Source organism: Peromyscus maniculatus, chromosome 6 (genome assembly GCF_049852395.1).
Source record: "Peromyscus maniculatus bairdii isolate BWxNUB_F1_BW_parent chromosome 6, HU_Pman_BW_mat_3.1, whole genome shotgun sequence".
NCBI lineage: Eukaryota > Metazoa > Chordata > Mammalia > Rodentia > Cricetidae > Peromyscus > Peromyscus maniculatus.
The window spans coordinates 66856526-66882204 of NC_134857.1; the positions used below are offsets into that span (position 1 = coordinate 66856526).

The window sequence follows — 25679 nt, forward strand, 5'->3', positions numbered from 1 at the left end:
TTTTTGATGATCTTCCTAATATGACTTTTTTTTAGTGCATTTTAAATAGATATTTAATTTTTTTTGACTTAAGCTGACCAGGAGCTGAGCTTCATTTACAATATTTGAGGATTCATCTGTTGATTAGCTGGATATATCACAAAGGAATCTTAGGCAGCCTAATGCATTGTTTTTTGAGGACAACGCTCTGTTTTTGAGAAAATGCTAATTTATTGAGTTTAATTTTCCTATTTGTTATGGAATGTCTTCCGGAATGTGATGAGTCCTGTGAAGTATTTCTACATGTTTAAATCTGAATAATCTTGCTTTATCTTAGGCCTTATGAATGCTAGGTGGATGCTCCTGATTCTGTCATCAGCTCTTAGTTTTCACTTGGGTCATGGTCTTCTCAGGCTCTCCAGGCTTGCCTACATCTTGCAGTCCTGAATAGCTATAATTACAGGCCTGCAGTTTTACCCCAGCATGCATAAGCTTCTTTGTGAGTATCTATTTAGGCTATTCTAATATGTGAAGTCCTAAAAGAATCTCTTTATTTTGTACATTTTGTAGCATTTATATAGTGTCATTTGGTATAATCATTTTCTCTAAAATATTTCCAGTGTATTAACTCAGCTATAGAATATATATGACTTCCTTGCCCTATATGAATGACATTGAAGGATTTATTTATTTTTTATTTCTTTCTCATGGAACTCAACTACACTGAGCCTTTTGTCCCATCATTCCACTGAAATTCTTTTCAAGGATGTATAGTCTTTACTTATTCTGTTAGTCTATTCTTAATGACTGTCTTGACTTGTTATATAAAAACTGGTCACTGTATATTTCTGGAACACTGTTGATATCCCTCCTACTATTGGCCTCTCAAAATTCCTTTTGGTTCTTGTCCATTTGCTTCAGTCTTGCTATTGGGGTGATCAGGCCTTAGTCTTTGGGTTTCTCATCTCTCTTCTTTTCTGGCTGTGTGCAGTCTTAAGTCTCTCAGCCAGTCCATAGCTAAGTTATATAAGTACTGTCTAGACATGACTCTTCAATTATGTGTCCTATCAGGTTTCTTCCTTTGAATTTAGCAAATTTATTCAGGTGTCTAATCAATATCTCTACTTGGGTATATGTGTTTGGGCAGGACAAGCTGCTTTAATAAATGGATTCACGCAGAACTCTGTTTCTCATATTAATTTTAAAACCTTTTGGTAAGAGAGTTTTTCCATCTTATAGATTCACTATAATTAGTTTTCAGCCTCTGTCATAGCCATATTCATCTTTATCAAAAGGTATGGACAAGACAATACTTTAAAATTTACTGGTTGGCTCTACCTGTCATCCCAGCTCATTGGAAAGCTTAGAAAAGATAGCTGAGAAAAGTTATAGGCCCCTTGAACTTTACAGTGAGACTGTCTCAAAGTACTTAAATAGGTGTGTGTGTGCCACAGCATCATATAGATGCTAGTTAGAAACTCAGTCTCTGGTTACATAAGACATTTGTGACCACTATTAAAATCCTGTACTCATTTCTATGCTTGTTAAAGCTTGAGAAGCACTGCTCTATTATCTTAAAGGTACTTAGACATGCATTCGTTTGCTGGTAAAAAACCCTGTAAAAACATACTGTAGTAAACAAAATAAAATGGAAATAAGCTGTGAAGGGGTGTGAAAGTGAGCGCGCGCTCCATGCACCCAGAGAGGCTGGGTATTGAGGTAGGGAATTGGGTGGGAGGGCGGCACCTGGATCTTTTTGAGAAGGGGAAATAGAATAGATTTTATGGTTGTAATGGGAGTTGGGGAGGAGTAGGAACTAGAGGATCAGATAGGGGAGGGAGCAGGGATGGGGCTGAGGAAGGGAATATAGATAGAGACAGCTAGAATTGAAGAGCGTTTGAAAATCTAGTGCAGTGGAAATTTCCTAAAATATATGGAGGCAATCCTAGTGAAGTTTCTAAATAATGGGGAAGATGGAGTCTCAACTGGCTATTTCTTGTCCCCAAATTAAGCTTCCAGTACCAAGACTAGGTTACATCCAGTTTGGATGTTGCCCAAAGGGGTCCTGTGGAAATCCCCAAACAACCCAGGCTGTTGCCAAGTCTATAGGTTGCTTTTTACAATCTGACTGCAAGGTCCCACATTGCTGAAGATAAGCCTCACACAACTCATTGAACATGGAGAGTACCTAATTGTTACTTATGTAGAACCTTCATCCCAGCATACTAGTAACTTTTTCTTATTTTTTTTTTTCATTTCCAATGTTTCTTGTCTTAAATCTACTTGTTTTGGGTCCTTACAGATCTCTGCAAAAGTTAGGGTCATTCCAGAGATCCTGAAATTGCAGACTGAGGCAGTATTATGGACTTTGAAGTGGGAGCGGAAGCTTGAGGTAGTGGGTCAGTCTTGGTATAGACTGACTCAAAGTAGTGAGAAATGTCTATAAGGTTTTCCCATCCTTCTTTACGTAAGATTTCAGCAGGGAGGCCAGAATAAGAACTTAGTTCAGGCATCAGATAGAAATCTATGGTCAGGGTGGGAAGGCAATACACAGAGTATGACTGGCCAGGGACCCTAATTGCAGCTTCCTCCAAAGCTTGCAAAGAATTGGCTGTACATCAAGTCTGGTGCAGGGGAAGCTTTCTTCTCTGAAGCCTGCCAGGTAAAAGCCTTTGGTCAGGCAAAATAAAAAAAGAATAAAAAAAAAGAAAGAAAGAAACCACACGTTTTCAACCAGGAGCCAGACTCCTCAGACACTTTTTCATCATCTGCCACCTGCCATTTTGCAAATTGTTCTTTGGCCACTTCTTGCTTTATACTTTCCAGGAATTGATACTTTCTGGAAACACTAAGCTGTAGCCAGCTCTCAGTTGTTTCTTATGTACTTGCTTGGCTTTTGCTCATGTTATTCCCTAAAAAACAGTGTTTTTCCTTTTCTTATTCTCCTGGAAAACATCTGCCAGTACTGTGTGCCAATTTCCTGGTGAAGAAGCCCGTCTCTTGCTTTTTATTATGCCCTACCTCTGTGTTTCTGGGGCACATTTTGTATATAAATGTCTCTTCTTGCACCTATTTCTTTCATTGGACAATGAGGTCATTAAGAACAATGATTCTTCACTACAAAAAATGAAAACAAAAATACAACTTGAATCTCAGATGCCTGGTCCAGATAATTGTGTTATCATGGATGAGTAGTAAGTATATATTGGCAAGTGAATTTGTGCAATATGAATATTTATTTTACATTTCTAGTCTTTTATGGTGAGTTTGGTGTATTTATTTCATTTCGTGTAGGACCAACTAAACATCTAGTTCTAGTTTTCTGAACTCTGTTCACTGATAAAAGCTCTCAGAAAATCCTGGATGCTTACTCTTTGTATCAGTTCAAATTTAACCCCATCTCAAGTATCTTTCTCCAAAATCTCCTGCTCTCCAACATTTTTCCTAATCCCTTTCAGCAGAGGTTAGCACTCCTTTTCTTGTTGTTTTGGATTTTTATACACTCCTAAGTGTTTAGTTTTCTGTTGGTCTTGGATTTTATGCCGAATAATGATATGCTTATTTCATCCTATTTAATCACTATGTGTCTTAGTTAGGTTTCTATTGCTGCAGTAAACCACGACAACAAATGACTTGGGGAAGAACTCTCAGATCACATCCTATCACCAGGGGAAGTCAGGACAGGAATTCAAAGCAGGAACAAGTGGCAACAAGCTGATGCAGAGGCTGTGAAGAAGTGTTGCTTACTGGCTTACTCCCCATGGCTTGTTCAGTTTACTGTTTTATAAGACCTAGGACCACCAGCCCAGGAGTGGTACCACCCTCTGTGGTGGGCCCTCCCACATCAACCATTAATCAAGATAATGATGCCTAGACTTGCTTACAGACCAGTCTTTTGTAAGCATTTTCTCAGTCCAGGTTCCCTCTTCTCAGATGACCCCGGCAACAACTTCGTTTCAGCTAACAGCTTTAGGACAGTGTTAAGGACAGTGTTAAGGACAGTGTCCTTTAGGACAGTGTTTAGGACAGTGTCCAGTCAACTTCAAGCGGGCTGGCTCATGAGGTTGTGAGGATCTGTGAGTAGATACTGCATTGTCTTCACATTTGTGATCTACTGTCATTTCAGTCAGGATATCCACACAGTAGTGATACTCAGAAAATAATCTATAAAGGAATGAGCCATGCAGGATCGATAATTGAGAACCAGAAAAAAAAAAGTAACATGCAGCAAGGGGAAGGGGGTGACACACAGTCACTTCAAAATATGAATAATTGCTGCAAAATTGAAAGAACCAGAATATTTCCAGCAGATGACAGCAACTATTTGGAGAACTGGCTTCCAACTGGCTTCAGAACCTGGAAGTGAAACTTAATAAGTCTATTTTCCCCTGTGGATAGGAGCACATAGTTTTTTGCTAATGCTTTAATTTATCTAAGTTATAAAACACAAGACACATATTTTTCTTCCTTGCTAGTTTAAATCAGTTACTTGATTTCTAGATTTTTCTGAGAGTTTTGGATTAAACACAGGAAGTATTAGATTATGCTAGGTTGTTCCTACATATAAAACTTTATTTATTTAAAGATAAAATATTTCATCCTAGAGAATGGCATACCTCTGCTTTTTTTGCCTTTATACTTTATCAACTATCTTAAGAACAAATCTGGGGCCTCAACTTGAGAGAGAGGATATTTTAAATGCCAAAACAGTCATCTGTGGATGTGAGATTGCTCCATATATGTTTTTCAAGCACCTAATTCTTCATATTTGAGTAGAAATATTCAGGAAGTAATAGCAGCTTCCTAATGAATGTTCATCTTGATTTTTGTACTCTGTTTGAAGATAGAAAATCTTGTATTTTCTTATTCTTAGTGTAATGGTCATGCCTTTTGAATACTGGCTGATGCTAATGATGGTAAAGTTATTATTGAGTCCAGGCTCATGCAATAATGGGGGACATACCACCAAAGTGTATTAAATCACCAAAATCACTTCGTTCCAAAAATCACCACAGGGAGAAAAAGCCTACCAGTTAACTAGGACTATAGCCAGAGTTCGGACTTCTGAAACTATGGCAAAAGGGGTGGGTTTCAAGCCCCTTTTTATAGCAAAAAAAGTAAGCATCAGGCATGGAATGCATGCTAGGAGTCATGTAGAAACAACTATTCACAGTTAACTTTGTTCTGCGGAGGTTGTCAGCTCTAAGGGGCAAGGGAGTTATCATTAAAAGTTAACCCTTGGCCGTTGACAGAGGAGCTGGCTGTAAAGCAGAGACCCATTGTTAGAAGTTAACCTTTAGTTGTTGACAGAGCTGATGATTGTCAGCTTTTGTTTTTTAGGTTTACAATTTTCTAATTCTATATTCCTGGACCCTCCAGTTATGTATGTTATAATCTTTACTGGAATGTGTGCTCATAGTTTTTCAAAGAATAGGGATTCAGTTTAGTCTCATTCAAAGCTGCCTTTTTATAGAAGAGAAGTTTAAATGCATACCAATATAATAAATTGTCATAATGAGTGCATTAGTGAGCCTAACACAAATATCTTAGTCAAAACTGTCTAAAACCATTTGAGTAATGGGATGTCTTAGATGGAAGGTCACCCTTCATTTATTATTACCTAAATCAGTTTAATTTCTGAGTTCCAGTTCTTCACCTGGAAAATATGAATTATAACTCCAATTTGTAAGGCTGTTTTTAGAATTAAATGAGGTTACCAGAAAAATACTTATAATCTGCCTACAACATTATGGTTATGTTAATTCCTTTCCTCATTGTTATGGGGGAAAACCTGATAAAATCAGTTTAAGAAAGGAAGGCATTGCTGGGTATGGTTGTGCAAGCCTTAATCTCAGATCTTGGGAGGCAGAGGCAGGTGGATCTCCGAGTTTGAGGCCAGCTTGGTCTACAGACTGAGTTCCAGAACAGCCAGGGCTACACAGAGAAACCCTGTCTCAAACAAAACAAAACAAACAACAACAACAAAACAAAAAATGAAAGAAAAAAAAAAGAGAGAAGGAAGGCATGTCTCCAAGAGTATGAGGTGGCTGGTCGTATACCACTAACAGTCAAGAAGCAGAGAGAGAAATGAATCATCCTTTTTATTTAGCCTGGGACCACAGCCTAGGGAATGGTGTGCTAGCTTTTAGGGTAGGTCTTCTTTCCTCAGTTGAACCTTTTTGAAACATCTGTCATAGAGATACCCAGAGATACATTTCCATGACTCCAAATCTAGTTAAGTTGAAATGAAAATTAACTATTAAAATTAGTTAATTTCTGGAAGCATAATATAAGGAGCAAGGCTCTGTCTCTGTAAGATCATTCTCACATACAGTGTTAAGCCCAATGATGTTCTTTCATGTTTTCATCTTCTGTCTAGTCCTTTTGTAGTTTGAAAACCGAAGAAGGTTTTCTCATTCATTCTAGGCATATTTGAGAACAAGTTGAAGTTTGTAACAGCACTACATAAAGAAACTTGGACTATTGATTAAACTGACGTATCTGTTGATAGGAAAACAAAACTTAACCCTGTTTCAAAAGCCAACTGTGTTGGTTAATTATCATCAGAGTAACTTGAGACCAGGATAAATGTGGATTTTCAGTGACTTTATGCCTATTGAATCCCTCAACAAAAATTAACATTTATGAAAATTATAATCATGGTGAAAGAAATTGAAGAGCACCCCTTCAAGAGCAGAAAGATACCCCTCTTTATATATTAATGTTGTTAAGATGTCTATATTACCTACTGCAGTCTATATTTTCAACACATTACCTAACAAAATAACAATATAATAGAAGTAGGAAAAACAAAATCCTAAAATATACATGGAACCACAGAATCCTGAATAGTGAAATCCAACAGAACAAAACAGGAGGCACTGACTACCTAACTTAAAAATATACCACAAAGTTGTAATGATCCAAACATGAAGGGATAGACATTAAAGAAGACATGTAGGGCAATGGAATTGTATCAAAACCCTAGCAGAAAACCTGCGCATCTACAGCCAGCTGATTTTTTTGGATTAAGATGCTGTCTTGGGATTTCTGTTGCTGTAGTGCAACATCATGACCAAAATCAACTTGGGGAGGAAAAGGTTTATTCCACTTATACTTCCATATCACAGTTCATCATAGCGAGAATCAAGACAGGAACTTAAACAGGTTAGGAACCTGGAGGCTGGAGCCTGTTGCAGAGGCCATAGAGGAGTGCTGCTCACTGGCTTCCTTTCCATGGCTGACTCAGTCTGCTTACAGCACCCAAGACTACCCAGCCCAGGTGTGGCCCTGTCCGCAATGGACTGGGCCCTCCTCAGTCAGTCACTAACCTGGAAAGTTTCCTACAGGCTTGCCTGCAGCCTGATCTTAAGTATTTTTTTCAGTTGACCTTTCCACTTCAGATGACTCTAGCGTGTGTCAAGTTGACATAAACTAGCCAGCACAGGTGTTAAAAACATACACTGGGCAAAGGAGAGTTTCTGTAATCAGTGGTGCTTGGAAAAGAAATTCATATTAAGAAGAGTGAAATTATTCTCCTATTTCTCACCTGTTTCAAAAATCAACTCTAAGTGAACTAAAGACTTATAAGAACTGAGCTGGGCGGCAGTGGTGCACACCTTTAATCCCAGCACTCAGGAGCCAGAGCCAGGCAGGTCTCTGTGAGTTCGAGGCCAGCCTCGTCTACAGAGTGAGTTTCAGGAAAGGCACCAAAACTACACAGAGAAACCCTGTCTTGAAAAACAAAAACAACAACAACAAAATAACTGAAACTACTAGGAGAAGAGTTGGGGGAAATGTTTCAGGATGTTGGGATTCACAAGGTAATTTTAAATAGCACACCTCCCCTCCCAAAGTACAGCAAACAAATAGAAAGTAAGAAGACAAATGGAAACAATCATTAACATGAAGGCAAAGTCTAGAAAACAAGACAGCATAGTTGTGATTTATCTGACAATTGGTTAACATCCAGAATATAGATACTCCTAAAACATCCAGTTAAATAATAGGCAGTGGATGTAGATAAGCACCTCTCCCAATGGGTACTTTCAGATGGCCAGCAAATCCTGAGAGTATGGCACTTCTGTACTCTCAGCACTGTAGAGGTGGAGTCAGCATGGCCACAAATTTGAGAGTAGCTTGGCTTATAGATAGCATGAGGTTAGCCATGGGTATATAATTTGACTATGTCTCCCTCTACCCCTACCAAATAAAACAGAACACAAATGAAAACAAAACAATAAATGAGTATCTAAAGTCTATATGAAGAATGCACAACATCAATAATCATAAGGAAATATAAAACCAAACCATAATATGATATCACCTCATCCTGTTAATTATAATAGTTATCAAAAAAGTAAAGGTAATTTATGCTGAGAGGATGCAGAGGAAAGGAAACCCTTGGATCCAGTTGGCTAGAATATAAGTTAGCATAGTCATTATGGGAAAAAGGAATAAAAAAATTGAAAATGAAGCTACAGATTCTACCCATGATTATTTATCTAAATGAAATAAAATCAGTGTGTCAAAGATACCTACACTTGTAGGTTTATTGACACTGTTTACAATATATAAAAAAAGGTAAGTAGTCTAATTGTCCATAAAGTGATGAGTAGATAAAGTAAATATGACATATACATACAGTAGTTATTTAGCCATGGAAAAGTGGGTAACCTGTGATTTATGATGACATAGTTGAAACTAGAGATCATTATTTTAAGTGAAATAAACTGGGCATAGAAGAACAAGTATCTCATCTCAAGCAATTGATATCCTAAATGGTTAATCTCATGGAATCTAAGGTGGACTCTTGGGTGCCAAAGCTTGAGAGTTTTTTCCATAGTGTTTGGCCAGGTAGCTACTTTTTAACCTGCTTTAAATGACATACAATATTATTTATCTGTATTGAAACATCATACACTATCCCTGTAATATGTACAGTTTTGTGTTTTATATAGCATAGATATAATTAATTACATATACAGGTATGCATCACTGCACCACAGTGATGTGTTTTCATACATGTATCTTTCCACGATTTCATTATTTGTGAACATCACGAAGAGTAGTTACACAAACCGAAATGGCTCTAATATCACTACAATGTATAATCTCACGAGCCTGCCATTGTGCTGCAGCACTGATGGGATTGGCCTTTTGCAGCACAGTATTCTGTTTGTTGAGGTCTAGCATGGGTTTATTTTTCCAGGCATTCTCAGGAGCCTCGTCTATTTCCTTAGCCTTCATCTTTTGATCTTTTAACCAAATCAGCTCTAAATCTTGAAAATAAACCTAACCAAGTAATTTTTCTTCTTCTCCTCCTCCTCCTTATTGAATTAGCAGGGGGCCAGTGGCAATTAAACAGTTGTACAGATTAGTGTTACACTGGAGTAACGACTTCCAGTCTTACCTGGACCTCCCAACCGCTTTGTCATATGTCAACTTTCTCATAATGAAAATAAAATTGGAGAGTGTATAAAGGGGGAATGAAAGGATAAAGGGACCACATAACTGAAATGAACTCGAGAGTAAACAGATGTGTGTGGGAAGAATAGTCATCTCCTTGGGTACTAATAATATTTCAGTCCATCTAAACAAGATAAGTGTATTCAATGAATGATCCATTCAGTAATTAAAAAGAATATGAAGACTGGGTTTTGAGTGGAACACATGCTTAGCATGTGTAAGGGCTTAGATTTAATCCCTAGCACAGAAAGGAAGGATGTAGGTAGAAAAAATTGAAGGAGGGAGGAGAGAGAGAAGGAAGATGGAGAGCGGGGGTGGAAGGGTGAGCAGTACATTTTACAATATGGATGAAGCTAAAAAAGTCATCCAAGAAAAAGAAGCCAGTTCCCAAATCTATGTATCATGTGATTTCATTTGTATGAATTGGTCCAATAGCCAAGAAGAAGGAGGACTGAAGAGAAGTTGGTCATAGATAGTGAATTCTTTTGGGGGGAATTGACACAATTGTTATAAAACTAGATCATGGTTATAGTTATATCATTTGTAAATGTATTAAAATTGTACGTTTTAAATAGGTGGATTTTGTGGTATATAGGTTATCTATCCTAAAGCTGTTCAAAACAGAAAAAGAGAAAGGCTTCCCTCATCTCTCTGTACATGATAACAACCTATTGTTTACTTGAGCTGAAATGCCTTTGTTCACTAGCTTTTCTTAGCACCATTCCATCTGAGCTCTGTGTCTCTGCTCTTTCTTCTAAAAGTCTATTCTTTGAAAATTTTATACTGTATACAATGTGTTTGATTATATCCACACTGCTCTTTCTACTCCAGTGTCTTCTAGTATCTCCCTTATTTCCCTCCAATTTCATGTCCTTTTTTGGATTGCAGGGAACAGATACTTTCTATCTATTCCTTTTTCTGATCCTTTAAAAAAGAATGAATTTCCTGGATTTTATCTTTAGTTTTTCCTATCCTTTAAACATACTTTTCTCTGGGATCTAGTGTAATACTTGGTTCATAATGAACATATAACTTTTTCAGATGAATGTCTAAAGTCACTGACTCCAAGGCTCATCAACTTAATTTTTAATCTGGTAAATAGATCTCTTTCAGGCTCCAGAGTTTTGTTTCTTTTCTGTTCCAAATAGTTGTCTAAGTGTTATTAGGCATCCAGGACAGGGTTTTTTTCCCATTTGCAACTGTTTATTATTCATTTCATGGACTTAGCATCTTTCTGCTTTCATTTCCCTTTTCACAACCCTTGACTCTATTCTTATTATCTCTCTCCTTCTCTTTCCACCCATATATGGTTTTATATATTCAGCCTCAGACAGGTTTCCCAAATCTTGACCAAATCTAGGCTCTATTCCCATTGTCTTGACTCAGTTCCCCTTATATTGCTGCCCTATAAATTGCAAAGCTACTAAGTTCGTGTCCTGATTTGAGAGCTCCTTATTGTCTTTGCTGAATCCAAGTTGTATTGACAAGTTCTTTCGTAAACACCCCGCAGCTGTCTAATTCAGTATCATAATTCAGTTTTTACCCTCTTAAGGATGCCTTGTTGTGATCTTACCCAAATTTCTTCAAGTAAAAATGCCTTTTGTCTGCATGCCTTCACATGTGCCGTGTCTTTGCCTTGTAATGCCTTTCCTGTTTTGTCAAGCAGATTCTTTATTATTTAAGTTCTGTTTAAAAGTCACCTATTCATTCTTTAGTCATTTATTTATTGTCTGCTTTGTAACAGTTATTATGCTTCGTAATGAGATAGACACAAACCCTTCTCCTCACTGAACGTACAGAACAGGTCATCATTGAAGTGGTAATGAAACTCTCAATCTTCCCAGGCGGGGTTAATTAGTACTTTGATCATAGCTGCAATAGTAGCCAACGAGATACCGTAGAGGAAATACCATGTTGTGAAAGCCCCACTGCTTTAGAAGTCAGTTGCCTCTTATTTATTCCAATGGGTAAGATGATTTCTTCACCTTCAAAATGATGAGAATAGTATTTAATCATGGCAGGTCATGGACTCTTGATGATAAGGAGTCTTTGTCAGAGTTGCCTAAAGCAATAAATGTGTCTACTTAATGCATTATTATACTTAGTTCCTTTTCAATAATAATTTGGTGACATCATTTAAGTTTTACTTACCTTTTATTAGAGATTTAATTGATAATATAATTATCTCTTGTTTTTTATTTGCTTTGATTTGCTTCCTAACAAAAAGACTAAGTGAATAAGGAAATGATCAGCAGGTTTATAGCAACCAGGGAAAGCCTTGGATGATTTCTTGAGTAATTTGATTTGGCTGAAGTATTTGGTCTAAAGTAATAATTATAATTAAAGATGAGTGTCTAAAGGTTTTAAAAAGTAAATACATGTATTCTGAAAACATGCTGAAACTCAGTACTGTATCAGTTATAATTTTATATAATTCAATATAATATACATTACTTTAATGTCTCAAGGTCTTGTAAAATTTCCATGTCAGGCCTCAGTAAAAGCAAGAATTTTCCTTTAGAAAATCTTCTGTTGGGATTCACGGTTGAAGGCTTTAGTTTTAACTGTGTACCTTGTCTATTTTATTAAGACTACACAGCACATAGATAGTCTTGCTTGACTCATGGTTGGTACTTACTAAATAGAGGTTTTCTCTAATGTTTTCCTATCTGCATGAAGGCACCATAGATTTCAGTTTGTGAGAAAACGCATTCACTCACATTGTATGATATCCTATTCTACCTGCACATTATTTCACTGAGATTTATATACAGGGGGAAAGCCTTACGGAACGTGGGCACTTCGATCTTCTAGCTGACAGTGCACTGAAAATGTTTACTGCTTTCAAGGGATTATCATTTATTTAAGTTGTAGCTAATGTCTACCATGAATTTTTTAAAATATAAAATTATGGAAATTGAAGCTTTCCAGATACAGGAATTTTAAAATACTTGGTAATAGAAATTGAAGAACAAAATATGATGTGCTAAAATTCTCCAGGATGTAGAGCTCTGCTCTGGCTGGAAGAATTTATTACTGACTTCTGTTAAGGCCATCAAGATTTATCAGGTATTGTCACAGCAAAGTGGGTAAGATGGAAAACGGAAAAGTTTTCTAAAAGTATTGCATTGTGACAGCCTTTCTTTTTAAAACTGGCTTTCTTTTATTGACATAGATTGAAGTTACTTTAAAATGACGCTTAAAAACCAGTAGATAAAAGTCACATATGTCCAACTCATTTGACAATAGATGTTAATTCATTTCCATTACAGTATTTAGGGTACTTATATCCATACCACTGATTTCAGTACTTAATGTTGTCTGAAACTATCTTACTCTAGTAAAACAACACCCATGAAACCATCTATATTAATAATTCAGCATGAGCTTAATGGGTTCATTCAGACAAATTTATATTTTTCTTATACATGATTAATTTAAATTTTTTTCCTTGCTTTGATTACAGACCCCTTTCTAATCTGACTACTCTTTCTTGTAGTAGGCAACTGCCACTGTGCTCTGTCCCCATTACTGGGTTTTAACCTGATAGAGAGAATGAAAGGACTCTGAGCTTTGTATGTGAAGGGACAAGGTAGCCTGCCCCGAGGACTCTGGGCTTGTGTGTCGTGCAGTAACTCCACAGCACACCATCTACAGAAACTGGGCTCTGCACAGCCCTCGGGAATTGTGCTGCTCACTAGCTGGGCAGAAGAGAATCTGCTCAATCACACGTCATTTTGTCAATTTTTATTTATTTTCACATTTGTATTTTCCAAGGAGTCAGGAGAATTCTCCATGGAAACATCTTAAGTTTTTTACTTCAAACACTTTCTCAAGGTGAATATTCAATAATTATTATTAGAAAATATTTCAATCTTGTGTTAGATTACCTACCCGTCCATTTACTGTACATTAATTGCCTGATTAACTTCCTATGCTTTCTCTAAAGAGAATTAAACTTTAAATCTGATGTAATTTGCATGTGGAAAATAGTAATCAGATTCTTTCATGTTACACTGTTCAATTAGTGAATGAATATAAACTCTACCTTACTGGGTTTTTTTTTCTTAATACTTCATTTTTAGTTAACTCACATTGGTTCCTTCTAATGCATGTGTTACCTGATGAAGTCACTGATAACAGTGAATAATTTAGTTATTGATGCTTACGTATGTTTACTTCTCGGATTTCAGAAACCTTTTCAATTTTGTTACCATAACAGAGAGTATCTATTCCCTATCTTAAAATTGGAAATAGCATTTTTATGTTCTTTTATGTAGATTGTTCTGATGCATAAAAGATGTTGTGTGTATAACCACATGTATGGCAGTGGGGGGAGTGTTGTAGGTGCCTAAGAAAAAGATAACTACAAAATTTATAGATAAATGAATTGAGCTCAGAACAGTTATTCTGAGTGAGGTAACATAGACCAGAAATACAAATATCAAATATTTTCTCTTATTTTTGTATCTCAACTTTGTGTGTATTCTACTTGGAATACCCATAGAAGTCGGGAAATGAATAAGGGCCCATAGGGTCAGTATTTCAAGGGAAGGAGATAAACATAATAGTATATGGTGGAATAATGGAGCAGGAGAGGGCAAATGGAAAGTGGGTTAGGAGAACAGGGTAGAACAGGGAGTACAGGGAGGAATAAAAAGCATTAAAGACATTTAGAAAAAATCATATGGAAACCTACTACTGTAGAAGATGCCATTTTTGAGGAACCAGACACCTTGTTTTTGAGAAGGTTAACTTACTGGTTGTTGGGACTTGCTGATTAAGCTAGACCTGCTGACTAGTGAGCTCCGGCTATCTGACTGTCTCGGTCTCCTTTACACGACTGTAACAAGTGTACATCTCTTCCTCTAGCTTTTTATACAGCTGATGGAGATCAAATTCATGTTCTCATGCTTTCAGCCCAAGTACTTCACTGTTTGAGCCAACTCCCCAGCCTTGGTGAAGGGTTTTCTAAAAAGGAATGGAATTGGTTGATTTAGAAAAGCCCATTATACCTACAGAGTAGTTTTAGCATCAGTCAGCCTTTGTAATTTGGTCAAACAATGGAAAAACCAAGAAATCAGCAAACATTGAATTTCAGAGCTACCAATAACTTTTTAAAGCCTGATAGTCTCTATAGTGAAAGAGTTTTAGTACTTAGAGATTGTGTTCCACAAGTGTGATATGTGGGTGTGTTTAAACATAAGTACGTATATGCACACGGCTGTGTGTATATGAGTGTGGGCGCCAGAAAACCATAATGGATGTCTTCCACTATTGTTCTCTACCTTGTCTTTTGAGGCAGGATATCTCACTTAATCTGGAGTTTTCTGACTTTGCTAAACTGGCTGTCTACAGATCCTCCTTCATCTTTCCGTCTCCCCCTCCCCCAGCTGGGATGACATACATGTTTAGGGCAATGATATTTATGTGATTGCAGGGGATTCCAGCTTGGGTTCTTATGCTTGTTCAGTAGTTGTTTTATCCACTAAGCCATCTCCCCAGCCCCTACACAGTGTCTTTATAGAGGTACATTGTGTCTTCTCAAGAAGTATTTCTAGGTCTTCCCAAACACAGGCTCACGCCATCAGTTTGAATATCTTTGGAATCTTACTGGAAACAGGACTAAGTCCATTGCTATGTAAATGACTTTAAATATGCTAGTAATTCCTGACATCTGAAAATATGTGTGATTATTTTTTTCCTTCAAAGAAATACTAGCATTTTCCACCAATGAGACTAATAGCTAGCTGTTTGATTAGAAGCATACTCCCCCAGGCCCTAGTAGTCTACTTCCCATGGAGCATGCTTTATATGGAGACTCCAGGAGAAGGTGCTTGGAGATTATTGGTTTCCTTTGGGGATTCCCTCCTTTTATTAAACATAGATTCTTTTCTCATACAATACACTCTGAGTACAGTTTCCCCTCCCTCTACTCATCCCACTTCCTCTCCCATCTGGATCCACTCCCTGTCTGTCTCACATTAGAAAAGAACAGACTTCTGAGAGATAACAACAAAACAGAACAAAATAAAATTCATAATAAGATAAAAAATGTTTGGTGATTTTTTTTTAAAAGTACCTTTTATGTATGTGTTCTGAAATGAGTGATACTAGCTCTGTCTTCATGTTTTCTTAACCAAATGCTGTTGTGAAGATGCTCTTTAAGTGATAATAGGTCCAGTAGTTTACAACTGTAAGAATGCTAATGTGCCTAGTTCCTTCTTTGGATTACATGTATTTTAAAAGTTTTGATAAGATATTCATATTTAAAAATGTACAGATATGTAATTAACAAATTAAACTTATCTTTATAAACTTTTTTCTATGTGATTTAGTTTTCAATTCCTAGTATATTACTGATGACGTTTTTTCAGCCCAAAGTTACTAATTTGGCTTTTTTAAAAATTAATTTTATAGAATATAAATAGCTATTTTCTTTTTATTTTTGTTAATATTCATATGAATATTCTTTGAGTTACAGGCCAATTTGTGAATAATTTTACATTTTTATGAATTTTCTGCTACATAATAAAATTATTCTGCAATTGCTTTGGTAGACATTGGATTTGATTTCACTATATGCAGTATACTGAAATTTATTGTTCCCTAATTTAGTAATAATTTTATCATAGCAAGTTAAAATCTCTTATAATTTTAATTGTTATCAAGAAGAATGACATCATTTAATTTGACAGAAAATATAGAAAGATGGATTAATGACAAATTAATAATTTATCACCTTTGCATAAAACTGAAGCATACGGTATTAGAAGGATTGATGGCACAAAAGGTTAACAAATTTTAGCAGCTTTCATTAGCTTTACACCATCATATGTTTGTGGTAGTGACTGAAATAGGCTTTATAGCAAATCTCAGTCTAGGGAACTAATTACTTGTGCCGATTGCCGCACTGATGAATAGACCCTCATTGTATCATTCCCCTGAAGACAAGGAGCAGCCTGTGATTCACGACTGCATCCTGGCTGATATTTGATAATAATTTTAACAGATAAATGTAGGAAGGCAGAATGATGAAGTGCCTATCCAAGCTCCATGACTATCAAAGCCATGTACATAACCATCTGTGTACTGCCTCTTTCCTTCTCAACTAAGGGGAATTTTATTTCATTAACTGAATTCAAGCAACTATTGTCTTTTGCTTGTATATCTAGTTTGTATATATCTTAAATTTATTTTTAAATTGTATTATTGTATTAGTTTTTATTGAAAGTTGAGGTACCAAAGCTATGAAGTAAAGAAAGAGCAAATGCGTTTTAGTTTCATTTTTTGAGGACTGCAATGCTCACACATTTTTGTGTTTCATTTTGGTATCATTGTTCCTTCTCAGGCATGACCAAAGTCAACAAAGGGAGTGTTTGATGTTCTTATTGTCTCTTTGATATTCTCTGGAAAGGTTATTGGATTCCTACTACTTTTAAAATATTTTCTTTAAATAATGTACTGTTTGTTGTCTCTGCTTTTACAACTTAATTTTTAACCAATCAAAAAATACTTGTTACAAAACTATTTTTGTAGATGGTGTCTTTAAAACATCAAAACAAGGTTGGCTTTATTTTTGGGTATTTTGGGATAGTCAGCTGGTAAAGAGTATTAATTTGTCAAAGCGGACAGGTACAGTTTTATTAGCTCATGAAATACAAGTAAGATTTTATTTTTTTATTAGTCATTCCTGGAGAAGTTTTAATTATGAATATGTTTTTTATTTCATTTTTGAAACTTACATGTTTTCGTGCTATACATCTTTAGTGAATAAATATATCCTCCAGAGATTTTTTTCTCCATGTAACTGAAATAAACCTCTATATTAGTATTTTCCTTATAAGATATTTTTCCAGCATGCTAGGACTTGAGTATTTAACAGCAGAGAAAGTTGACATTTATGTGTTGCCATATAAAAGATCTATGTAATTGGGGAAAATATCATAGAACTTGAATTTTAAAAAATAAATTTCCAAAAGTATGCTTTCAATATAGTAATTATTGCACATCATATAGCATGTAGTTTTTAATTAAATAGAATAACAGGCTACATAAAACAGAAATTCAATCTGATTTGCTTGAAAATAGATTGCTATTTCACTCTACAAGAATGGTTTATTTAAAAACAGCAAATGGAGAAGAAATGCATTTTCTTGTGTTATTCTAAGCCTCAGGGGCTAAATGTAATGAATATTTTAAGAGATTATTTTAATTAAATTCCTGCACATCTAAACAGAGTAATATTTTATTATCACATACATAACCATGTAACTGAGATATTCATTAAAGTTAACACTTTCTGGACCAAGAATTCATCGTATGATTTACTGACCTTGTGCAAAAAGGCACAAATTAGGAAGAAAAATGAAGGGGGACAGACTTTGATTAATATAGGTAATGCTATACCATATTTATAATAGCCTTTTCCCTATTCTGGTTTATAAATGCAGCCACAGAGAAAGGTGCCCTGCTGAGGCTGAAATGAGGCTGAAATCAGAGCACATGCCACTAGAGTGTGGGGAAACTGATCACACTGTCAGCAATTCATTTCAAAATGATGTATTCAGTGCTCACTTCACCTTCCAAGAAAAGGAGAAGGGCTTCTTTAGACTAGAAGGTGATACTGTTATTTTCAAGGACATATCTAAGTTAAAGATTGCAGAAGGGGAGTGTGAGATGGAGGGAGAATTAAGAGGAAGGAGAGGGGAAGAGGCAGAGCAAACAAGGAGATCTCTATGCAGAAAGTCAGTGCTTCCACGCTGTTTGGTAATTGCTAACATATGTGGCGTCTCTGTTTCATTGTAGTCGTCCTCGTGAGTTCTGGCGCCTTGACTACTGGGAAGATGACTTGAGGCGCCGGCGACGATTTGTGCGTAACCCTCTAGGATCGACACATCCTGAAGCGACACTAAAAACAGCCGTGGAACACGGTCAGTGTTTAAACCATTCCTTGCCAATAGCAGCAGGTACAGTACTTGGTGAAGAAAAACATAGCTTCTTAATAACAAGGCACAGCAGAATTGTCCAACACCGCATTTCACAGTGTCTTCCTCCACAAGGGGAAGAGAGATGCACTTTGTGTAGGATCCCATGAAATTATGGTGTCAAGTGTATTTATTTGTTACAGTACACATACAAAACTTAGGTAACATAAACCCATTGTTTCAAAGCACAAGGTTAAAGTATTTGTCCTTTTTAGCAACACATTCAGCTTTGAATAAATGAATCCTGCCAGCCTAACTTGAATCCATGAGCATAAAAAACACGTAATTTACAAACCAAATAGGTTTCTAGGTTTTGTCCTTTAAGTACAGTTCTCCTCCAGCAGTGCTATGATAATAAATGTCCAAGTGCCTCGGTACTTGCTGAACCTTGATTTGCAGTTGTGATTGATGGCTCATGGACAAGAGAATAGACATTATTTTCATATGTTTCTATTCTGTACCTTCTTGTTTCCAGAGCTTAACAAAACACTCCCCCTTTTTTAATGATGGTGATTCAATTTACGTAGAAGTCTGGTAACTGAAACAACCAGAAAAGGTCTCTTGCACTGAAAATGTACTTTGTTTAACCAGACAACAACACTTGTGATTCTATGGAGTTCTAAGCCAGTTAAAATATTAAGGGGAAATGCCCCTCTCTACATTACAATTACTTTGTTTATGCTAAATATAAATTGGTTAAGGTGGATGCAGTCTACCTCCTCATTAGGATATTAGCTGAATATGCTGTAGTTTTTGATTAAATGGCAATGCATGCCACAATTAAATAAATGTTCAATTATAGTCAGTAAAGATATTAAGAATTTTCTTTGATTTCTATTGTTTTTAATTGAAACGAAGAAATTCCGTGTGTTTATGTGGTACCATGTCATGTTTCAATGCAGGTGATGATATTAAGAATTTAGATTAAAAATCTGCAGTCTTGGGTTTGGCCTCAGTCAGGTCGTTTAACCTCTTGCACTCATCCTTAAAGAGCCATTTCTGGAAGAAAATGTCCACAATATGTCATCAGATATAACACCAAATGTGACATCAGTCTGTTAAAATAAATGATCACACCAAGAATAGTCAATAACAAAGTGATCTAAAAGCAGTAATAGTCTCGGGGCCTATGTCTTCAACTCCAGGGGGTGGGGAAGGAGAAGTAATGAAGAATTAATTAGCCTACTTTGCTGTGAGGGTTCATATTCTTTTTGTGTGGTGGTATAGATTTCAGAGTTATGTATTTTGTCTTTTAAATTTTTTGGTTAATGATACTTTTCTCTGTTGGGTGTATTTAAAATTTGAAATTTAATAATATTTTTCTATTCTAAACTCTTATTTAACAGTAAGTTGTAAGTTCTGGTGTATGGTTACAAGAATATACTGTTTCCTTTTACATCAGGAAGGCTAGGATTTCTGTTATAAAATTGTACCTTGGAAGATGATTTTCTTTTATCCTGAAATACCAGTAACTGAATTCAAAATGCAGTAGTATAGGTTAAATACAGAAGTCATTTAATTATATTCCTATAAAAATAGTACATTTTACAATTTTGAACTATTATGTGATTCTTACTGGATACATATTAATTATTGTTGAACTTCACCTTTTAAAATAAAATGCTAACTTTCTAAATTCTAAGCACCTGCAGTAATATTCATTAGTAATACCTAATTAAGATTTTTGGACCTATTTAGACATAGATATCATTGTACTTCTTCTAGGTAGTAATTAAATACTAATATAATGTTTTGATTGTGAATATTTTATTGTGAATATTTTATTGAATCAAAGGTATTTTATGTGATTCTCTTATTTACAAATCTCTCATATAAATTCTATGATTAACCGTAAAAATGCATGAAGCATTTATTTCAAAACAATAGTCAACTGTGTGTACCTCATCAGTATTATAATTAAGGATATGAATTATGTTTAATATAATACATTTATTAGTTACATGTTAAATGCCTATTTAGTACAATCTTTTGTAAAACTATAAAAGCTACACTTTATTCTTTGTGTGTTTGTGTTATTTTAAATGACAAAGCACATGATTCTGAAATTCAACATACAGATTGTACTGTATTTATTGTTAGCATAATTTATGCTAATATATTATAAGCAAAGAGCTTAATTTTTAAACTGGATTTTATTAAATCAAATAACTTATCAAGCTGACATTCAGTCTTGATCTTGTGTTAACTATGAAATATAGTCTTTGAATACATCCTAAAACACAATGGAAGCTATCAAACATGATAGGACTAAAGTATTCCAGATAAAACAGTGTTTCTGATTAAAAGCAATTGGAGCTATAGGTAAACATGGCTACATACTGTAGAGTTCAGTATTTAAAAATAGATAGTTCTGTAGCTACTATGTGGGTGTTATGTTTATGACTTCTTTTACTTATAACTAATTTAACTAAGTAGACAATCATTTTAAAAATCCAGAATCTTAGAACATCTTGAGTTGTATTATCATTACTAAAGAAAGGCATCTGAATCAAATTGCCATTGGATATTAGTGATGTATTTTGGTAGTGTGAGCCGTCTTTTTTATAGATTGATTTGGTTTGAAGGAAAGCCTCTGGTGTAAAGGTGGCAGAGTAAATACCTGAAGAGTGATGTTCTCTGTTGGTGCGATCAATACCAGCCCCATGACTCTACTTCTGGCTACCTTCTAGTTAAAAACAAATTTTTTAATTCTGACAATTTAATTGCCCTTCCCAAGTTCACATTAACTTGCTTGGGGAAAAGAGCTTTAAGTAATTTTTCAAGCAGAGACCCTCCAAAGTGGCTATTTATAAAAGTCGTGTTATAATGGGAGATTCTTTTAACTTTGCAGAAACAGAATCATGTTTTAAAATTAAAAATTTTATCTTATCAGTAAATATTGTTTGTGGATGTTAGCATCAGCAAGAAAAGATGAGCATTTGGATTCTTGGGGACATTTTCTTCTATTTACAGTTTTAAAATTTGTTATAAATCTGTCATAATGGTTCCTCACATATTTCCAATGCATGGAGTCCTGTGTGGCAGTTATTTATGATCAGAGTGTTTTAGATCTAGAAGAATCCTAAGGCTCAAGTCTAGTCTAACATTTTCTTTAAAGATAAAGAAACTGAGGTAAGAAAGGGCTAATATAACTTTTGGCATGTACAGGACTAAAGCCTAGGTTAACTGAGGACTGGTTGTATTTTCATGTTGGTGTGCATTGTTTTCAAAATGTTGTTAGATATAATGTAAGTTTTATCCTCAAAGCCATGTAAAATATGTTTAAATGGTAATTTTCTTTAATTCAATTGTTAAAACTGTTTAACACCAGAATCTGGTTTAATTCAAGACATTTTTATTTTGTAAAGAGTGTACATGATGATGGAAATATTTAAGGAGCTATTTAACATAGCTTTAAGAGTATGTTGTTAATGTATAGAATGTTATTAATAACCAGTTTGGATTCCTAAGGATGTCAAATCATGGAAAGATCCTAAATCAGACCATTTTTTTCTGGTGGTTTCAGCAATATTATTTACTTTTGTTCCCTCTATAGGATCAGTGTGCACTAGGTTCCATATCTAAAACTTTCAGGGAACCCATTATCATTAGGATATGTGCTTGGATTTAACACAAAAATCATCTTTTGTACTCTCAGTTTTTCTAGAGTGTATATATTTTATTGGCTCGAAACCCTAAGGAAATTACCTATAGAGAGGGTCTGATTAGATCAAGATAATAGTTGACTGAGATGCTCTTTATGTGTCCCTGTTCAGAGTACAGTTTCAGCATTTACCTTACACCACATTTCATGGATGCCCGTATTCATGTTATGTTTGTTTGATGTCATACCGCTAGTCCATGTGTAATTTTGTTTTCTGAAACAAAGTAGCTCTTTCTGAACACATAAACATCTTTCCCTGAAACATGGACTACTGAAGACTCCTGTTTCCTGCTCAGTGGATGTTTGAAAGGGGATTTATATCTTATAGGTAAACACTTTTCTGTGTTTATAGTTATATATTTTAATTTTACTTACCTGCTCTGTGTTGTATAGATACATAACTTCATGCCTTCCCCTTACTCTCAAGGACATGAATCTTGTATTTTGAGGGCCAGCCTCTCTTTTAGGCTTCACTTAGCTTCAGTGAAGTAAAGATATTTTAATGACATAACTTTGGATAAACTTCTTTAATTCTGTGTAACAATGTAGTTAATTACTAAGTTAGCTTAAATATTAAAATAAAATATGGCATTATATAAATGTAGTCACTTAAATTATTAAAATGTGAACAGTGATCATGTTTATTAAAAATTTTAGTGGTGAAATTACCTCACTTGCACTTTAAATTTGAACCAAAAGTATGTTCTTAACTTCATCCAATTAGGCTTTTAGACTTCAGAATAATTGACACTTATTTATAATTGTTGATTGACTAAAAAAGCAAATGAAAGGTAAAACTAGATCTTTCCCTAGAACATATAAACATGATAATTATCTTTTATTTTATGCTTGGGAAAGTTTTGTTCTAATTTTGAAGAAAAAAAAAAGTTCTTTAGCAGAAGGCTATTAGGCCACTGAGAATTGAGCACCAGAGCATGTGGTGTGTATTAGAGTACTGTTGGTAATTTTACTGCTGCTAGCTTAAAATCCTCAAGGGGGAGTTAATTACAGGAAAGCCATTCTAAATATCAGTAAGCTGCATATTTTCTATGACAAGAGGTTTTTCAGTTGAGATTGAACAATTCCAGAATCTGGGCTTGTAAAAATAAGTAAATAAATAAATTAAAGTGGATGTTTGTATGCATTTAGTACACTTTATTACAGAATTTTTTTCATGAAACTATTTAATTCAAAAGTTACTTTGTTTTAGTATGAGTCAGCATGATGAGAACATATTTAAAAACTTTTAAATCCCAATTGGGAGGGATAACACATTATATTTTTAGTGGCCGTTTAAATGAATGAATTTATTTATGGAGCCATTTCAAACCATTGCATATTGCTACCAAGAACTGTGTTTTTTTGTAAATATTTGCAGATTAAACAGTTTTCTTTTTCAAATAAACTTGGTGTACTTCAGGCTCTGTATGGCAGTTAGCTTATAGGACGTAGTGAATGCGATGCTCATGTTTGATATCAACCAAATTTAGGTTTGATTTTTTTTTTTTTTTTTTTTTTTTGCCTGTTGTAATTCTGTTGTAAACCAAGTAGGTTTTATTCAGTATGAGAAGCAAATAACTAGTAAATTAAAAAGACATTCACATTTGCACTGTGGTTTTTCTTTCCTTTTGCTCTCTTCTGTCTAAGAGCTGGTGCACCATAGGGGCTTGACCTCCAAGTCTGCCCCCCCAGGCCTGTTTCTGTGTCTTGACTGCAGTCATCATGCTCTTTTTACCTTAGGCGAATTAGAGATCTTCTCTGGGGCTGTTTTCTTATCTGAAACTGAGGAATTAGAGGGCTTCTAAGAACTAGATGAGTTAAATATGTAAAATATTTTGATCACTCTGTAGCATATGGTAAGTTCTATGTAATATTATCCTTATTTGCAATATTTTTGCTTTGAAGAGAGTTATAAATCAAGAAAATGAAGAGACTGTAGCACACCAATTCTGTACCAAAACCTAACTGGTGAATGAAAATGTCTTATAATTTAATGTATAAGGAAAGTGTAGATGCTTTCTTTTGGATTTCTTACTGGTCAGGTTTTTTTTGTTTGTTTGTTTTGTTTTTGTTTTTTTGTCAAGTTGCTTATATGCTTGGAAGATCTTGTTTGGATTAAGACAATTTTTATTCTAGTATAGGGAATTTATATTACTTAATGTAATCTATGTTAAAGAACCCTAGTACTGTTTTTTCTAAAATGGTAATAATTAATTGGTATAATTTCTTATAGGTTTTAAAAATATAAAAGAATTTAAATATTAAGTGTTTAATATTACATTTTCAAATATTTACAGAGATTTCCATATTTGTGTAATTTACTATGCTACATTGCAGAGATGGAAAAAATGCATTCAAAGCTAAATACAAAACATTTCTTCCCATGACTTCCTTATTAAATATAAAAGCCCTATATTCCATTTAGTGCCATAAATGCTGCATGTTAATGATATACATGATTAATTCACAATAAATATGAAATAAAACGTCACTCTAAACCAGTGGTTTTCAACCTTCCTAATGCTGGAACCCTTTATTACAGTCCTTCATGTTGTGGTGACCCCCAATCATAAAATTATTTCGTTGCTACTTCATAACTGTAATTTTGCTACCGTTATGAATTGTAATGTAAATATCTGATATGCAGGATAGCTGATATGCAACCCCCAAAGGGGTCGCAATCCATAGGTTTTGAAACGCCGCTCTAAACCGAGGCTTTATTCTTTTGAGTTTGAGCTTTATGCTGGGTAGAAACCGTGGTGAGGCAAAAGCCTCACCATCGGATTTCCATATTAGTAGTCCAGGCCTGGGTGGGTCAGGTGCTACACCTCCCTAGCAGGAAACAGGTTCCTGAAACTTTCCTTTCTGTGACACGATTCAAAGAAATTGAAGGTTAGGAAAAGACGCGCCATTCTTTGAGCTTTTTCTGGAGCAAACTGCCCGCGGGAGCACCAGAGGGACGCTGGAGAGCCAAGTCGGGTTTGGGTGCTAGCCTTCCAGCTGCAAGCTGGCTTCTTTCTTTGGTTCCATTGCCCCTCCTTCCCTGGCCTTGCTGCCTGGTCCTGAGGCCGCAGGAGGCTCTTTGCCCAGAAGCCTCTCAGCCTACTGTTGTGTTATGATTGCCCCCGGGGTGTCTTAGCCCTTTAGTTTAAACAGCAGAGGAGGGAGCTAGGAACCTCTGCTTGCTTGCTGCAGCGCCTCTCTCTCAATATTTGTGTTAGTGTTCTGGGCACAGGAAGATGTGTGAAAATGTGGGCGAGGGCCCTGGGAAGGAGGAGGAGGGAATGAAGAACAGAATGCAGCTGCTGGAACTTTATTAGTGGCCCATAGGGCTTTGGGGTTTGGGCCTCCATTCTTATTGGCTGGTGTTCTCTCCCAAGCACTGACCACCCTTCTGGACACTCCCTGGCCCTTTCCAAATACTTGCCAGTGTAATATATCCAGAGGAATGAATGGCTCCTCATTATTTTTCCATGTTAAATAATCATTGTTTCCTAGACTAGGTTCTGCCTTTTCCCACTAAAGAACAAACTGGGGGGAGGGGAGGCTGCTTTGGAATCCTTTCCTGCCGTAACTATAAG

At 35.5% G+C, this 25679-nt stretch overlaps 1 protein-coding gene and 1 pseudogene across 2 annotated transcripts in view; one reads left to right on the forward strand and one right to left on the reverse strand.

Annotated features, from left to right (window-relative positions):
* The window catches only part of LOC143273789 (antiviral innate immune response effector IFIT1-like), a 54090-nt pseudogene extending 44862 nt beyond the window's left edge, over nucleotides 1-9228 (reverse strand).
* The window catches only part of Lrba (LPS responsive beige-like anchor protein), a 571922-nt gene that overhangs the window by 292315 nt on the left and 253928 nt on the right, over nucleotides 1-25679 (forward strand). For both annotated transcript variants that reach the window (XM_006976444.4, XM_042279232.2), the window contains exon 37: nucleotides 18256-18380. In XM_006976444.4, coding sequence (XP_006976506.1) covers nucleotides 18256-18380 — 125 coding nt within the window. The remainder of the gene's footprint in view (nucleotides 1-18255; nucleotides 18381-25679) is intronic.